We start from the raw sequence: 17,513 nt of genomic DNA on the forward strand, positions 1-17,513 counted from the left end.
ATCAAATATTTATTATTTGAAATCATTAATTGTCATATATATGTTAATCATATTAGGTAACTATGTAACTTTTATTAAAGGAAAGAAAGGAGAATATTTTTTTGTATACTACTAATTAATTTTATATTCGGTTTAATAAAAAATATAATATATGTTTGGATTGACTAAATAATTTTTTTAAAAATTTTAATAATTATCATATTGATGACATGTGGCTAAAAAATAATGTTGTAATATTTCTCAGTTAATATATAATGGATGCATGTTAAGTCTAGAAATGCTGGGAACGAATGTTAATTAAGTCAAATATAAAGAGTGCTTTTGGAATAAGACCATTGAAAGAACCAAGGAGCCAAGGAGGTATATGGCCGTATGGATTGTTTCGATGCAGTTTTTATTATGGGTGAATTGGATAATCATATTTCGAAGGATTTAATTTTAATCCGGTAATGCAAACACAAAATCAGTTTTGGATGTGGAAAAAAAAATTAGAGTACATAGAGTTAGCAAAGACATTCCATAAAGTTGAAATCAAAAGTGGTAGAAGAGCATCCTTTTAACATGATTTTTGGTCTCCTTTATGTCGTGATGAATTTTTTGGTGTGCATGATTACATTGATATAGGTATCTTAGCAAATACAATGGCGAAAGAGGTTACAAAAAGTCTATTGGATTAAGCTTAAAAGAAAAAAAAAACTTGAGTTATAAGTTAAAGACCTAATCTACCGAATTATAGTTATATACATATGGATCAACCGACCTCAAAACCGTAATTATATCAAGTTTTATAAATTTAGAACCGTCCATAAATTTGAAGTATAAGATCCTATTATGAAGAGTGGAATCAAAAATATGTGTTTATTCCTCAACAGTCATGATATTTATACGTTTACAAACTATAGAGGGGAAAATACACACTAGATGTCTGAAAATTCTGTTTAGGTTTTCAGCTGGCACATTATTTACATGTTAGATACAGGAAGATACAAGTTAGACTCAACTTTTAAGCACTTCTAAAAGTCAATTAAGCTATACTATAAAATTGATTGACCTAACAACTGCACATATTTGTGAAGTTTTGTGGTGAATTTTAAGCAAAAAAAAACTATGTGGAAGAGACAGCAAGTTTATTCACATGCAGTGTAATATAACACTCAATATAGTTAAATTTGTTGGCAAAAAAGAGAGTTAATTTTTTTTCAGAAATAAGGTATAAGAGAATAAAACAGAGGGAACATAAATCTTAATTATAAAAGGAATTACAGGTTTGAGAAATTAGTCAAAAGGGTTAGCTTTTAAACAAAATTTGGGCACGTATCCATCTTATTTCAGTGCCCATAAAACACTAACCCTTGAGGACTTGATTAACCGCCGTCTACAAATTCATCATCTTCGCCGTCAAAAGTGGAAAAAAAAATCAAAAGCCTCTGCTAATCAAGAAGACTCCAGCCGATTCTAAACTACTTGGTAAACAAGAAAATAATATCTATCATTCAGAACCATACCTTGCCTCGCAAGAAACACAGAAAATAACCGTTTATTCATTCCACATTGTGAAGACACCTCCTGGATTTGACCCCTGACCATGCTCTGCATTAGTCCATCCTTCATACCCTGTGGCTTCACCTGAAGGAGGCATATCGTAATCAACTTTAACCGTGGGAAACTCTTCCTCGGCCGATGTTCCTACTGTGGAGGTTGACCCAATACCAATCCCATTGTTTCCATAAACCGCTGAAGCGTTGTTATTATCAGAGACAAATCCGTGAAGCAAACCAGGGTTGCTCTGAAGATAAGCATTGTAGAGTTGCGAGCTGTGACTAGAAGACTGCAAGCAATTGTTGGTTTGTTGTTGGTGAAGATGAAGCTGCGTCTGGATGTAACTGTAGGAATCATGAACGTTAGTATTATACTGTGAGACATCGTTGTTCTGTAGGGTAAGTAGAGGCTGGTGATGAAGATGCTCAAAAGGTTGTTGAATGCTTAGTGGGTAAGGTTGAAGCTGAAGCCCAGAGCTAGAGCCGCTCGCTGCGCCGTACTGATGGAAATTTGAGCTGAGGGCTATCATTTCCTCACGTTTTCTTGATGATTCTAGAGCTTGAGCTTCTTTGAGCCGTTTAAATGCACCACCTCCTATAGGAAGTGTGTTGCTCTCTAGGATAGCTTTTACATCATAGCGGTTAATCTCAAAATTCGTAACCGCGTTTAGACCTCGAAACTTTATTGCAGCTATGTCGTATGCTTCTGCTGCTTCTTCCTCTGTGGCTGACAAAGGCAAATGAGAATATAAGAATGACAATCTATTTACGTGAGTAGTTTTATTCACATCTTCGATAAAATATATACTTATTATAAAAATCAGTGTTATTTTTTTTTTGCAGTATTACGGACATTCTGACGGAAAATGAAATCCTCAGAATTTCCCGAGGAATTTCCGAGGAAATTCCGAGGAAACCCAAATTTTGAGTTTCCTCGGAATTTCCTCGGAATATACCGACGGAATTCCGAGGAAATATCAATCCGTCAGAATATTCCGAGGAAATTCCGAGGAAAAATGTGTTCCTCGGAAAAAACCGATGAATTCCGAGGAAATATTATAGGGATTTTACAAAATTCCGAGGAAATTCCGACGAACTAGTGATCGATCGATGCGTTTTTGGATATATACCCATCGATCGATCACATTGTTACGCTTTGGTCCATCTTAGTGATCGATCGATGCGTTTTTGGACATAAATCCATCGATCGATCCATTTATAAAAAAACATTCGAGATTTTGAAACCCCAAACACTAGTTCCTCGGAATTTCCTCGGAATATTCCGAGGAAATTCCGAGGAACACTTGATATCTTCGATAGATCGATGGGATAATCTCATCGATCGATCACATTGTTACGCTTTGGTCCATCTTAGTGATCGATCGATGCGTTTTTGGACATAAATCCATCGATCGATCCATTTATAAAAAAACATTCGAGATTTTGAAACCCCAAACACTAGTTCCTCGGAATTTCCTCGGAATATTCCGAGGAAATTCCGAGGAACACTTGATATCTTCGATCGATCGATGGGATAATCTCATCGATTGATCACATTGTTACGCTTTGATCCATCTTAGTGATCGATCGATGTGTTTTTGGACATAAATCCATCGATCGATCCGTTTATAAAAAAACATTCGAGATTTTGAAACCCCAAACACTAGTTCCTCGGAATTTCCTCGGAATATTCCGAGGAAATTCCGAGGAACACTTGATATCCTCGATCGATCGATGGGATAATCTCATCGATCGATCACATTGTTACGCTTTGGTCCATCTTAGTGATCGATCGATGCGTTTTTGGACATATATCCATCGATCGATCCGTTTAAAAAAAAATTGACGTTTTGAAACCCCAAACACTAGTTCCTCGGAATTTCCTCGGAATATTTCGACGGAATTCCGAGGAAGAAAATGGTTTCCTCGGAATTCCCTCAGAATATTCCGAAGAAATTCCGAGGAAATAGGGTTTTTAAACCGAAAACAACGTTTTGCGGTTTGAATAACACCTATATAACCCTTATTAAGTGTCTTACGTTCATTATGAAGTCAAAAATTTGTTCCTTACCCTATAATAAAACACTTTTCCGATTGTATGAACGAAATCCCCACAACATAAGAGAAACACTTATACACTTTAATGAACAGTAAATGGAATACTTACAATTCGTTTTGAAATTTGTTATTTCATGGTTTATGCTCATCTATACAAAGAATCCTCAATGGTATGCATTACAATTGTATAAGAAATGAAATACGGCAAAAAAAAATTGATGTTTTGAAACCCCAAACACTAGTTCCTCGGTATTTCCTCGGTATTTCCTCGGAATATTCCGAGGAAATTCCGAGGAACAATATAAATTAATAGAAATACATGCACAGGATATTCTTTTTCCTCGAATTAATGAAAATATTCCGAGGAAATTCCTACGGATATTTAAGTGGCCGTCGGAATTTCCTCGGAATATTTTCATTTAACCAGGCAAACAAGCCGCCAAATATTTCGCGAAAATTGAAATTGAAAATACTGAGAGAATTCCAACGGAAAATATCCGTCGGACCCAAGGTTTTATAAACTCGAAACGCATCTTCTTCCCCATTTCTCTCTTCTTCCTCTCCGGCGATCTATCTCTCCTTCCGGCGTTCTCCACCTTCTCTCGCGACGATCTCTCCGGCGAATCCTTTCCATTCTCTTACAAATCATGTAAGGACCCTATCCCCCTCTCTTAGGTCCTATTTGTTAGGTTTTTAAATAGATTTGATGATTTTAGAAGGTTTTTGATAGATTTTTGTTAGGGTGATGGTAGGATTGTGATTTGTTGTGTAATAGGTTTAGAATTGTGATTTGGTTGTGTTGAATTGATTTAGAACTTTTTTTATAAATTGTTCATTATTTTTTTATTTATAAAACATTTTTTCTATATAAATTCGATTTTACAAAACGTTTTTTATATAAATTCGATTTTTGGATTTATAAAAGATGATTTCATATTTATAAAAATATTTATATTTATTAAAACTAATTTTGTATTTATAAAACATTTTTTGATTTATAAACACTATTTTTTATTTTTGTATTTATAAAAACTATTTTTAAATATACAAACCGTTCTTTGCATATAAATTCGTTTTTTGGATTTATAAAAGATGATTTCATCTTTTGAAATTAATTTTGTATTTTTTTGATTTATAAACACTATTTTATTATTTTTTGTATTTATAAAAACTATTTTGTATTTATAAAAAGATGATTTCATATCTATAAAATATTTATATTTATAAAACTAATTTTGTATTTATAAAACATTTTTTGATTTATAAACACTATTTTATTATTTTTTGTATTTATAAAAACTATTTTGTATTTATAAAAAGATGATTTCATATTTATTAAAACTAATTTTGTATTTATAAAACATTTTTTTTATTTATAAAAACTATTTTATTATTTTTTGTATTTTAAATATGTTTTCTATTTCAATTTTAATTTTATATTTTCGAATTTCAATTTAAAAAAATAAATTTATAATTTTTTTTTTTAATTTTGGAAATATTCCGAGGAAGTTTATCCCTCGGAATATTCCGACGACATCTTCCTCGGAATATTCCAAGGAATTTCCGACGAACCTATTCCAAGGAATTTCCGACGAACTTGTGGTCCTCGGAATTCCGTCGGAAATTTCCGAGGGATTTCCGAGGAAAGATGAATTTCCGAGGAGTTATTTCCGAGGACTTTTTTCGTCGGTATGTCGTTGGAATAGCGTTATCCCGACGACATACCGACGATTTTTTCTCTCAGTATGCCGCTGTTTTCTTGTAGTGGTGTAGTGCGGTTCATAGGCTAAAGTAGTATTTAAAATTTGGACAAATAATTTTCTCATAGTTTTAGAAGGTGTTGTAACACATAAGTACTGAAATAAGAGTTTTAAATAAATATTTTTATATTAATATGAATATGTATACAATATAGGATAAAACAGAATGTACTTACTGAAAGTTCCCAAGTAGAGATCTTTGTTTCCAGCAACTCGGCCAATCCTTGCTTGCCATCTTCCATGTTGATGATGCCTTGTTACTCCTCGATACATCGATGCACCACGCGAGAATCCGCTACTTTTCCTAAAATGATTAAGAAGTTCTTTGATTAGAAAACTACATACATATATATATGCATACGAATACGTTCAAATCTAATGAAAAAGGGTTAAGACAACCTTCTAATAGCAGCCACAAACTCTTGTCTCGTCATGTTTTTCATCTCCTCAACTTCCTTCTCATAGTTAGTAATCTAAAATATGTGAAAACGTAGGAAATTATAACGATATTATCAAATCATTACTACCGTTTAGAAGCTAATTAGAAATATATAACCATGACAATTTGAAATAACTTACCGGAACGTTGGTAGTAGTAGAGGGGCCCCAATATTTGAGTGCAGCTAAATCATATGCTCTTGCTGCTTTCTCTTCTTTGTCATACCCACCTGAATGTATTTATAACTCGATTAAAAAAATTCTTAAATCAAAGTATATATAACGGAGACCAAGAAAACAATATTAATGTATACTCACCTAAGTAGACTGTAGAGATTTCGAAGAAGTCCAAGATTCAAGCATCAAAACCATAAGAATGATGAGGAACATAAATAGCATATCTATAGTCCAAATTAAATATTTTTGCAGAGATGGGACCAAAAGAGGAAACGAATTAAGCAATTAAGAAATTAATAAAATACATGACTACACTTACCTTGTCTTCCTTTCCTTGATTGTCCTTCTCTTCTACAACTATTATCCCAAAGATGAGCTTCATATCTACCGGTCCATCTATGTCTATAATACCAAGAATAAAAGATAAAATATTTATATACATTTCGTTACTAAACTTTAAAATAAAAAGTAAACAATACTTTAAGACTTATATCATTAAGACCTTGTAACGCCACGATAGATAGAGGTTCGTTGTCCAAAAGTTTCCACGGTCCGTCTCGGTGCAGCTTCAACGATGGTTCCTCCACTTATGTTAGTAGTGCTACTACTATTATCCGCGCTGGTCTCAGCAGGCGAGGCTTTAACGGCCGCCGCTGCGGCAGCGGCGCCTCCGGCACTTCCCATTGAAAGGGTGAGAGATTGCAAATTGTGGGCACTCTCTTGAAGCTCATAGTTATTAGGAGTGTTAGAGGCACAAGTGACAACGGTAGGTAACAGACTATTGGTTTGGAAGTAGTAATCTGAGTCATTGGTTTGATGAATGTCGTTGTACGGTACGAGGTTGTGGTCGGCTTGATGATTGTCCGACTTGCTAACTCCTAAGAAATCAGCCACTTTTGGAATCTCTCCTCCTTCTCCGCCTCCACCGTGTGGATTGATCATATTCCATTCTGAGAAAGCATACAATGCTTTTGTGAAAGCAATTAAAAACAAGAATCTGAAAAACGCATGGTATAAACATTTCCGTTTTTAAACATGTGCTACTACATTCGACTAGATTGCGATTTAAAACCAGTTACTATATTGTTAATGAGTGTAGAATTTGGACCCTCGTAACAGATATATGATAAATGAAACGATTTCAAATATACATGAACATATGTACGTGTGCGCGCATATACCTTGGTTTTGAAAAGAGTTGTCCATATTGTCGTTGACCAAGCCGAGATTGAATTGAGAGGTCTGTGAGGAGTGGATGTGAGGAGGCAAAGAAGAATGGGTTGGTGATAGAGGAAAGGCAAGCCAGTTGTTAGAATTCATTATATTTCCTTCCTATGAAAATCAAATCTTAAATCACTTTGATAAAATCTGGAATAAGGGGACATAAATTGATTAGAGACGTATCATAAGATAAAGACAGAGAGAGATTTAAGCTACTTTAGTGAAGAGAAATGTTACGATGAAGAGAGTTACCTATCAAGGATAGACGGGAAGAGATCTTGTTTTGCTCTCTATGTATGGCTGCAACACAGTCGCAAACTTGTACTTTCTCTCTCTAAACACACACTCTCTATCTCTATCTCTCCGATAACTTGAGGGGTTTAAACAAATTAAATTAGACGAAGATATTTGTAAAACTCTTAAAAATAGAGGGAGTACTTTTTCGGAAGCTAAACAGGTTTTCAAGTTAAACCTATTACATTAAATGCTCGCTTTAAATTGTTTTTAAAACCTCAACAAAGGATTGCCGCAGTTTTATTATCAACCATTAAAATTATGCAAGAATAAGTGTAAACTAGATTAAGACCTGCGCCTTGATAAACATTATATATATAAATTACTTTATGTATTATATGTTCTTACATATTATGAAATAATAAATATATATTGAATAATTAAAAGTCAGTAACTATTACATATATGATTAAATTGGTGCGAAAATATAAATCAATTTTATTAATCCAAATAATTTTTTAAAAAATTTGATAGGATATGTAATTAAATTTAAATGATATTAACATACATAGTATATTTTTAATATTAATGTCTATTAAATGATGCTTTCTACTCATATATTTTTTGATCATGTATATCTTTAATAGCAAAAATTTTAAATTACCGATAACAAAATTTTCATTGTGAGATTAATAATTTTAGTAATTTATAATTTAAAAAAATTTATCAATGTTAGTTCAAAACTTTTATCAAAAAAAATTATTCAAAGTGAATTTTGATATTAAAATATTTATTTATTCAATATGGTTTATAGTTTAATTTAGAATGATATATATACATATATATATTAAATATTAATGATTAATTAAATTAGACTTTTATTTATATGATTTTTTAATCATTTGTATTTTGTCATAACAAAAATTTTAAACCATGGATCACAAAAATTTGAATGTGAGACTTTTAACAGTTTTAGTAATTTATAGTCATTTTTTAAAATTCAAAATATAACATATACAGAAAAATTTAAATTTTTATAATATGGTTATTGTGATTTTTTTAAATTATTTTAATAGTTCAAAATTAAACAAATTTAATAGAAGATACATTATTTTTTTATCAGATCTTTATTATTCAAAATCATTAATTGTCATATATCTTTTAGTCACATTAGACAATTCTGTAATCTTTATTTAAAGAAATAATAAATGACATTAATAATGAATTTATGGTTAGTTTAAAAAAAAATTTATTATATAATTAGATGGACCAACATATTTCTCTAATGATTCTAAAAATCATCCTAGTGATGACACGTGGATACAAAAAGAAGAAGTAATGTTTCACGAATAATATATAGGGGATATATTAAATAGAGTTTTTATCTGATTGTTATGCACAACCACATTATTATATCAAAATAATAACTTACTCAGAAGTATATATCTTAGATAGAAATATAGTAGATATATATTAAATAGTATATCTGCACAACCACATGTTATCATATCACAATAATAGAATGAAATGAGGCGAAAGAAAAGTGACTAAATTAAATGTTACACTTCACATGTTTGATCATGCATCTGGGATACGATACTGCGATAAATTTGGGACACGAGTGTCGCGAATAAGACAAATCTACGCTTCCAACCGGAGAAAATCCAAACCCTAAAAGCAAACAAAATCAAAATCACTTATACTAAAACCAAAAATTTACCCCACTTGGATTATCGGAACTCACGTTCCTCGTTTGTCGCGATTAATGACTCCCCAAAGCCCAGCATTCCCACACTCTGCGAATCATCTCCCACTCTCTTACCATTGACCATTCTCTCTCACTGCATACACATGTACTTACATATCCTTAAACATGTGTAAGCACACGGCTACGCATCCGTATACGTTTACGTGTACATACATGCAATCACATTGAAATGACTCAAAGGTATATACATACAATTGGATCGACCCTTTTAAACTATGCTAATATATTTGTAGACCCCAGAGTTTGCTATTCTGCATGTGTTCAAGGACATACAATGCATGATACAATATTATATAAAGCGCATAATTTATTAATACTTACTAAGAATATTTGGAAAGAGTGAAAGTCACTCTTCGTTGACGTTCAAAATAATTTGAATATATGTAAGATGAAAAAATTTCAAATAGCTTAGTAGCATTTAGAAGCATAAAACTATTTCATTTATTTAGTTTTCACCTGTAAAAAGGATATTAGAAAATGAAAAAGAATTGGGGTGGGATTTTGTTTTGGTCTTCCCGAGTTTAAATCTGTTGACTGATTGATTGGACTTCGCACCCGTCAAAGAGAGATATTGCTAGTATTTTAAGATTAAATAAAAATAACATAAAATTAATATAACTAATTGTCCAGTGCACACTTTTTTTTTCCAACTGATACTATATTAAACAGAGTTTATTACAAAAAAAAACATAAAAGCCCAGACAAAAGGGAATATAAACCCAACATCATATATTTAAAGATCTAAGGTCCAACAAACGGCTCAAATACTAAAACACGTCAGAAGAAGATTCGGTGGTCACGTGTTAACCGCTCGAAGAGGAGGGACACGTGTTGGAAGCAGCCTCCACCGTCTTCACCGACTGAGATTCGTCGCCGGAAACCTACCGGAGATAGTAGCACGATCACAAGCCCACCAGTTTCAGGGCATACACCGATGAAGAGCCTCAATCGACCAGAGTCGAGATCTCCTCCATCCCCACACCACACGCACACAAAGCTTTACCCAGATCGGAATCATCACCCAGCGGAGAGCTTCCTCGACCTATTCGAGATCTCATCCGCCTCAACGAGTCACCAATCACACACCAAACATACTTTTTCCTCAGATCGGGAGAATTTTATAGGATAACGCCAACTTTACCGTAAGAGATCAAAGTCGGAAGCAGAGCCGGCCGCCTCACCAAAGAAGAAAGTGATGACGCCAGAGTCATAAGCCAGCCACCCGGTGCACACGATTGCCACCGTTGCCGGAGAGAAGTAAACCAAAAAAACTACACAGTCGCTGGAAAACGTAAAAAAGAAAAGAAACAAGCTATTTTGACGGTGACGCCGAAGGCGCGCCACCGCCGGAAAAACACAACCACCAGCCGGAAACGATGAAGAAGCTTGTATTGTGCTACTAGGACTATTTAGTAGTGTGCCTTTGTGTCATCCATAACACAGTTCCTATTATTGTTTGTGTAATTGATAAACTATAGTTTAATTTTAATTTTAATAAAAAATAATAATTTAACATAGTATAATTTTAATTATATTTTAAAAATTTAATACCTGTAATTAATAAATGTAATTTTATTAATAGTTTAATTTTAATAATTTTAATTTTAATAGTTTAATTTTAATAATTTAATACGTGTAACTAATAAGTTTTAGTATAATTTTATTAATTTTAACATAAGAGAGAAGTAGTCAATATTTAATACTTTTTTTTTGTCATCAACTTATATTGACTCATACTGACTCTGTGAACCAAACCGGAAGATCTGCATCCATGTGAATGATGAAAGACGGTTACTTCCTCACACTGCATGCTAGGCTGTCCACCTTTGAATTTTGCGTCTTTGGTACATAGATGATTTCTGATCAGAGAAAATTTTGTTTCAGGATCTTAATATCTTCCAAATAACTTACAAAAACTGGTCATTCTTCTGGTTTTGGAACCATTTTCACCAATTGAGAACAATCTGTTGCAAACGTAGCCTGAAACTGACGTAAGTTCCTCATACATTCTATATCCCAAAGTGCTCCGCATGAAGAGGAAAGAGACTAGCCCGAACATTCTTCGCCCTCATCAGCTCAGCAAATCCTTCTAGAGAGCTGAGCCAACCATGTTCGAAGAAAATATTATTCTCTTTCCAGGAACCGTCTGTGAAACACCATCTTCCTGGAATTGATGGTAGGGTTGTAACATCTACTTGTAGTACTATCCTATGTTCGTTTAATATATGTGCCTCAGCCCAGAGTGTTGATTCTGTTTCTGCCAATTTTAGTATTTTCCTATGATCAATGTCCAGATTACTGAAAACTTTATTATTCATTTCTTTCCAAATGTAGCATAGTATCCATCCAAACTGATGATCATCTATATGCGGGAAAACTTTCCATAAAAGATGATCCATGTTTGTGAAAAGAGAACTTGTAGAGAAAATAGCTGGATTTGATGGTATCTCTGAGAGAGCCCAAACTTTAAGTGTTGGAGGACATTTAAAAAACACATAGTTTATCAATTTTTCATAGGCTCTGCATCTTGCACAACATATATCCTCTTGTATCCCTCGCGCTCGCAGATTCTTCTTGACTGATATACACCATGTCACCAATTCGCGTAGGAAATGTTTTATCTTTGGTGGGCGCCGTATTTTCCAACAGAACGCCTTCAATACATCAATTGTGGGTCCAAACAGTAGTGGTGGTCTTTCCTTGTATGGGTAAACCCGTTATACCTGATATCCTGATTTAACTGTATATTTTCCATTTTTTGTGAAATGTCATCCATCCCTATCTATCATCTGAATCCTACTCAGTGGAATGCTTTCTATAGTTTTCACATCATGTGGGTCCACCAAAGCCTGAATTGCCTGCGAGTTCCAAGTTCGCGAAGTGGAATCAATGAGAGAGTCCACTGTGAGGCCTGGGTAGAAATTGTGTAGGTTTTTTATTAGCTGGTCTCGGGCGAGTGGTTGGGAGCCATAGATCATTCCATACAAATATATATGATCCCGATTCCACCCTTTTGATTAGTCAGTATTTAACAATAAACAGTAGGTCTGAGCATTTTACCTGATACCCGAATCTAAAACTGAACCCCAAAAATCTGAATAGAAATCTAAACCGAAGTAGCAAAATACTCGAATAGGTATTGAGTTGGGAGAAATTGGATATCCGAACTCGAACGGGTAATATCCGAATTCGAATGGATATCCGAAGATAACCGAACATATGTATACTTAATAGGGGTGTTCAATCTGGATATCGGTTCGGTTTCAGTTCGGTTTTTTCGGTTTTTCGGTATTTCGGTTAGTAAAATATAACTACCATTCTAAATCCATATTTACTTCGGTTCGGTTCGGTTTATATACCGTCGGTTTTTGGTTTATTCGGTTTTATACCAAAAAACATAATTCTTTATTTTAGGATCATATTATATGAATTTTAGAGTCTTGTTGTCAACACATTCATTTATTAAAAAAATATTATAAGTTTAAATAAAAGAACAAAAGTAAAAAATGTTTCTATCATCTAATAAAATAATCAAATCTATAATTAAAATCAAAGCTCAAAATTTTGATAATAAAAATAAAAAAAACAAAAAATAAAACAGAAGCATGAAGCACAAAAAATAAGTTATTATATTCTTTCATATTTAGCGTTCATCAAAGTCATGTTTCTTCTATTAAACACGAAACTCTATTCGTTTATAGATAAAAAAAATTGTGAAGATTTTCCACTAATTGTTTTCATCAAATTTATAATCTTTATTTCAATTTAGTCAATGCTAAATTAAAGCAAAAAGATCAAAAGAAGACTAAGAAAATAAGAAGCATGTTTGCGATGAATTGTTATTTAATTATAGTTCAAGTGTTTTACAAATCGTGACTATTTTATTATTGTAAAAATATGGTAATAGTTATTAGCAAAAAAATTAACTTATGATTTTCATACGTTGTTATAAAATATATACATATTTACATGTTTCTATTTTTTGATCGGTTTTATTCGGTTTATTCGGTTTTATCGGTTATATACCGAACCATATCCAAATCCTACGATTTTTTAAAAATCATATCCATTCGGTTTGTATGGTATATACCAAATCCAAACCATATTATCTATTTCGGTTCGGTTCGGTTCGGTACGGTTCGGTTTTGCCATATTGAACAGCTCTAATACTTAACCATATATTTATAATTTACCATTTTGTTTTATTCAAATATTTATATTGATGTTATACATAGCTAAAAGTCATATAATATACATATAATTGCGGATAAAGTTATTTACTATTCACTTAAAATGCATGTCAAGCTTTTTGTTTCATGCATTAACAAAATTGCATTCAAATTCTCAAGACAAAAACTAAATTAGTGGTTTTTATATTTCCAAAATTTTGTTTCTAAACTATTAATCGTTGAATCTATTAACTTTTTAAAAAATTAGTTAAATTATTTATAAAATTTAAAGTATAAAAACTTGAGTAATGAAGAATTTTTGTTTTTCAAAATCTAAAATATCCGAACCCGACTCGAAATAATCAAACCCGAACTAAAAATATCCAATCCGACCGATATCTTAAAATATCTGAACGAATTATAAACTTCTATACAAAAGTACCCAAAAAACTAAAATATCTGATCCGAATCCGAACATGTATGAGAACGCCGAAGTTTACTAAACAGTATATTCCATTCCCTTCATCAAGAAAAGAAAACCATTTCCCATGCAAAGACCACTGAGTAGTTTATTAAAAGAAAAGACCACTATAGTATTCGTTTGTACTAATTTTAGTTTTCCTACTCTACTTCATAAGATAAATTATTACATTTATGCATACATTAATTAATACATACCCCATTTGGCATTTATGATTACGGTACATGTATTGACTAAATTTAATGAATAAAAAATTTATTTTGTTCTTATTCGATTATTTGGTCTATACAGTAAATGTTAATACATTTTAAGTATAAAATAACAAAATAAGATTAATTTATTTAAAAATATTAAGAAAAGCTAATAATAAAGTTCACTATGAATAAAAACAAAATATAATATTGATTATATTTATATAAAATTTATATTCATTATTATTAATTTATGTTTATATTGGGATCATATATTTATATAAATTTTTCAAAAAATTCTTATTTTATTATTTTATCAAATTAAATCATAGTTAACAGTACTAATCTAATTCCTTTTTCTCGTCTAAAAGTTATTTTATTCTATATGTTTATCAAAGACAATAACATGAAGTTGATACGATAGATTTCATCAAGAAACCAAACCAAGCTCTTGAGACACAATCTAATCCGTTAGAAAAAATGATTTGACTTATACAACTACAATATAAATAACTGATGAAGTCAGACCAAAATTTGGTTAAATACTATCAATACATTAACATCAGAATAATAGTGTTCTGAACATTTTAAACAATTGAAATGCTTTCCAACGTTAAAATGGGTTGTAGTCACGTTCATTGCCTATACTAATCTTATTTAGAATCGCTGAAATTTATTAATTATAACTAGACGTAACTCGCGCGCATGTGCGGGGATGAATTTTTTATACTAATTTTTGTGTTTTAACATTTGCAAAATTACAATCTTTATCGACTGTAAAATGACAAATATATATGTTGGTCTCTTAAATGTACTGTCGTTGTCGAAGAGTTAACGTATTACATCTCATTTTAATTATTTTAAGACTTCATATACAAAAAAAAAAATAAGTTTTGCGGCTGACACAAATCACTAAAACTAGATAATGTAAACTAAGAACTATTTGATTTATTAAATGATAAACCATAAAACATATAATAAATAGTTCAAATCTCTTATTCTTACAATTACAATAGCTATATAGGATAGTTAGGAAGAAACAAATATTAGACGAATGATCAAATATATTCTTCGAATAAACTCAAAAAGAGGTGATTGAAATCTTTTTATGATGTTCATTACAATCTCTCTAGAAATAAAAATCAAAGCTAAATATTTTAACCTAATTGATATAATATATATATATAGTGCTTCCAATATTAAAAATCACATCGATTTGAAGAAGTGTATTTCTGACATTGTCAGGATCAAATAACATATTAGAAATCATTTATTTTAAAAGATACATGTATACATAAAAATATATACGTTAGAGTAAGCAAATAAATCAAACCAGTGCCTTTTGTTTATTTACAATCATGTTTTTTGAAAGTAAGTCAAAAAAATCATTTTATTTACTTTATATGGTATATAATTAAAGTTTAGTGATATTGATATATATAGTATATTTTAATATAAATATTTATTATTGATACTTCTCACTCATATGATTTTACTTATATTTGTATATTTGTTGTAACAAAAATTAAACTGTTAATCACAAAATTTTTAATATGAAATTTTTCATACAAATTTCAAAATTAAAATATTAAGATATCAATAATTTTTCAATGCAAATTTTAAAATTAACATATTTTTATAGTATATAATTTAAATGATATTAATATATATATAATATGGATATTTATTAATGAGACTTCATATTAATATGATTTATGATCATTTATATTTTGTTTGAACAAAAGAAAAATTAAACCATTGATCACAAAATTTTCAGTGTGAGATTTATACTATTTTTAATAATTTATAGTCTTTTTAAAAATTAAAAATATAACATATAAGAAAAAAATCTAAATTTTGTTTATTATATGCTTAATATGATTGTTTAATTTCGTTTAATAATATAAAATTAAATAAAAAGAGAGATGATGCAAAAATTGTTATCAAATATGTATTATTTATAATTATTAATTATCATATATATGTTAATTATATTAGGTAATTTTGTAAATTTTACTTAAGAAAATAATTGAAAATAATTTTTTATACACTAATAATCAGTTTGATAGATAGTTTAATAAAAATATAACATATATTTATATATATCAACTTTTTTTTTAAATATTCTAAGAATCATCTTATTGATGACACGTGTTTAAGAAAACGTGTTATAATGTTCTAGAATTAATATATAGGAGATGTTTATTAATTTACTAAATATTAATTTATAGAGTTTTTATTGTATATAAATCATTCGCTCCTTTCTACATTGATTAAAATTAAAGTTTAACCCAAAAGGGTCATTTTTGGCAAAACTATAACACTTGATAGTAGAACAAAAATTGTGAGAAAAAGATGGATTTCCATTTTTCGCTTTCTTCCAAACTGAACTTACTCAGACTGCAGCGTCTCAGATAATCAATGCTCCCAGAATCTAAAGAATACTAATCAAATAAAGAAAATAATGCGACAGTGATCAACTGATCATATGATTGTATATGTAAGGAAACGGTAATCTGATGCATACTATTTTAGAAGATTTAAGTAAAATAATGGACAAACAAAAAGGAATCACATGTTGCCATTTGATGACATTTTCCTGCCAAATTAAGAGCATTTTTCCCAAGTTCAGATATAGTTATTAATATAAAAATTAAGTGCATGTTTAAAATCTAAAGATCCAAGAAATCAATTTATACATTGTAATTATTCTAAGAACTTATAACAATCACAACTGCAATTAACACTTTATTAGAGTATCTCCAAAAGACACTCTATAACTTATAATAATTAATATTATTGTAATATTTTAAATGTGTGCTTAATTATTTACAAAAAAGTTTATGAATTTAAATTGATTATAATAAATATAAGACCATAATATAAAATACAAATAGTTTTGAAGTTAAGTTTGAAGTTTTGATTTTGGAAAATAACACTTTTGAACTTCAAATTTAGAGTTTTGGAAACTTCGTAATAGAATGTATTTTTGAAGATGCTCTTATCTTTAAATGTTTACTTCTAAATTTAATTATTTGTAAAGTACTTACCAAACTAAGTTCATCTTTAAGTTAATAAAGCAAAAGGCGATAACAACAAAAACAAAGTAAAAGGCGATAGTAGGAATCAAACAAAAGAAGAGAAGAAAGTGAAAATGTTTATGTTAAATAAACTGAGTGATTAGAAAAAGAATAACTTGATATACTAGAAATAAACATACAAGTTATATAATTATTACATATCAAAGCGTAGGGCTAGGCATAACCAAAATCCAAACCGAATCAGGACCAAAAAAACTAATCCGTTATCCAATCCAAAATGCAAAAATTGTTCCGTTATCCAATCCAAAATGCAAAAATTGCCGAACAAATCTTGTAAAATAATATAAAACATACCCACATGCAAAATGTTTTTAACGAAACCTAACGATAACTTAAATTCTAAAATTAATAGTCAAAAAAACATGTAAAACATATAT

General features: G+C 30.5%; 1 protein-coding gene across 1 annotated transcript; it reads right to left on the reverse strand.

The window, feature by feature from the left end:
- Positions 1-1,229: 1,229 nt before the first annotated feature.
- On the reverse strand, positions 1,230-7,803 carry LOC111206225 (AP2-like ethylene-responsive transcription factor PLT2). The gene is made up of 8 exons (XM_048758676.1): positions 7,153-7,803; positions 6,474-6,921; positions 6,291-6,373; positions 6,113-6,121; positions 5,936-6,024; positions 5,756-5,829; positions 5,533-5,660; positions 1,230-2,265 (listed from the first exon to the last, which is right to left on the reverse strand). The coding sequence occupies exons 1-8, from the start codon at positions 7,289-7,291 to the stop codon at positions 1,538-1,540; spliced, it is 1,698 nt and encodes a 565-aa protein (XP_048614633.1). The 5' UTR covers positions 7,292-7,803; the 3' UTR covers positions 1,230-1,537.
- Positions 7,804-17,513: the final 9,710 nt, after the last annotated feature.

This window comes from Brassica napus, chromosome C5 (genome assembly GCF_020379485.1).
Source record: "Brassica napus cultivar Da-Ae chromosome C5, Da-Ae, whole genome shotgun sequence".
NCBI lineage: Eukaryota > Viridiplantae > Streptophyta > Magnoliopsida > Brassicales > Brassicaceae > Brassica > Brassica napus.

Coding starts and splice junctions, on each gene's coding strand:
- LOC111206225 (XM_048758676.1), bottom strand. CDS start 7,291: ATGAATTCTAACAACTGGCTTGCCTTTCCTCTATCACCAACCCATTCT. Junction 5,830..5,935: donor CTACTACTACCAACGTTCCG/GTAAGTTATTTC, acceptor CACATATTTTAG/ATTACTAACTATGAGAAGGA. Junction 5,661..5,755: donor TTTGTGGCTGCTATTAGAAG/GTTGTCTTAACC, acceptor TAATCATTTTAG/GAAAAGTAGCGGATTCTCGC.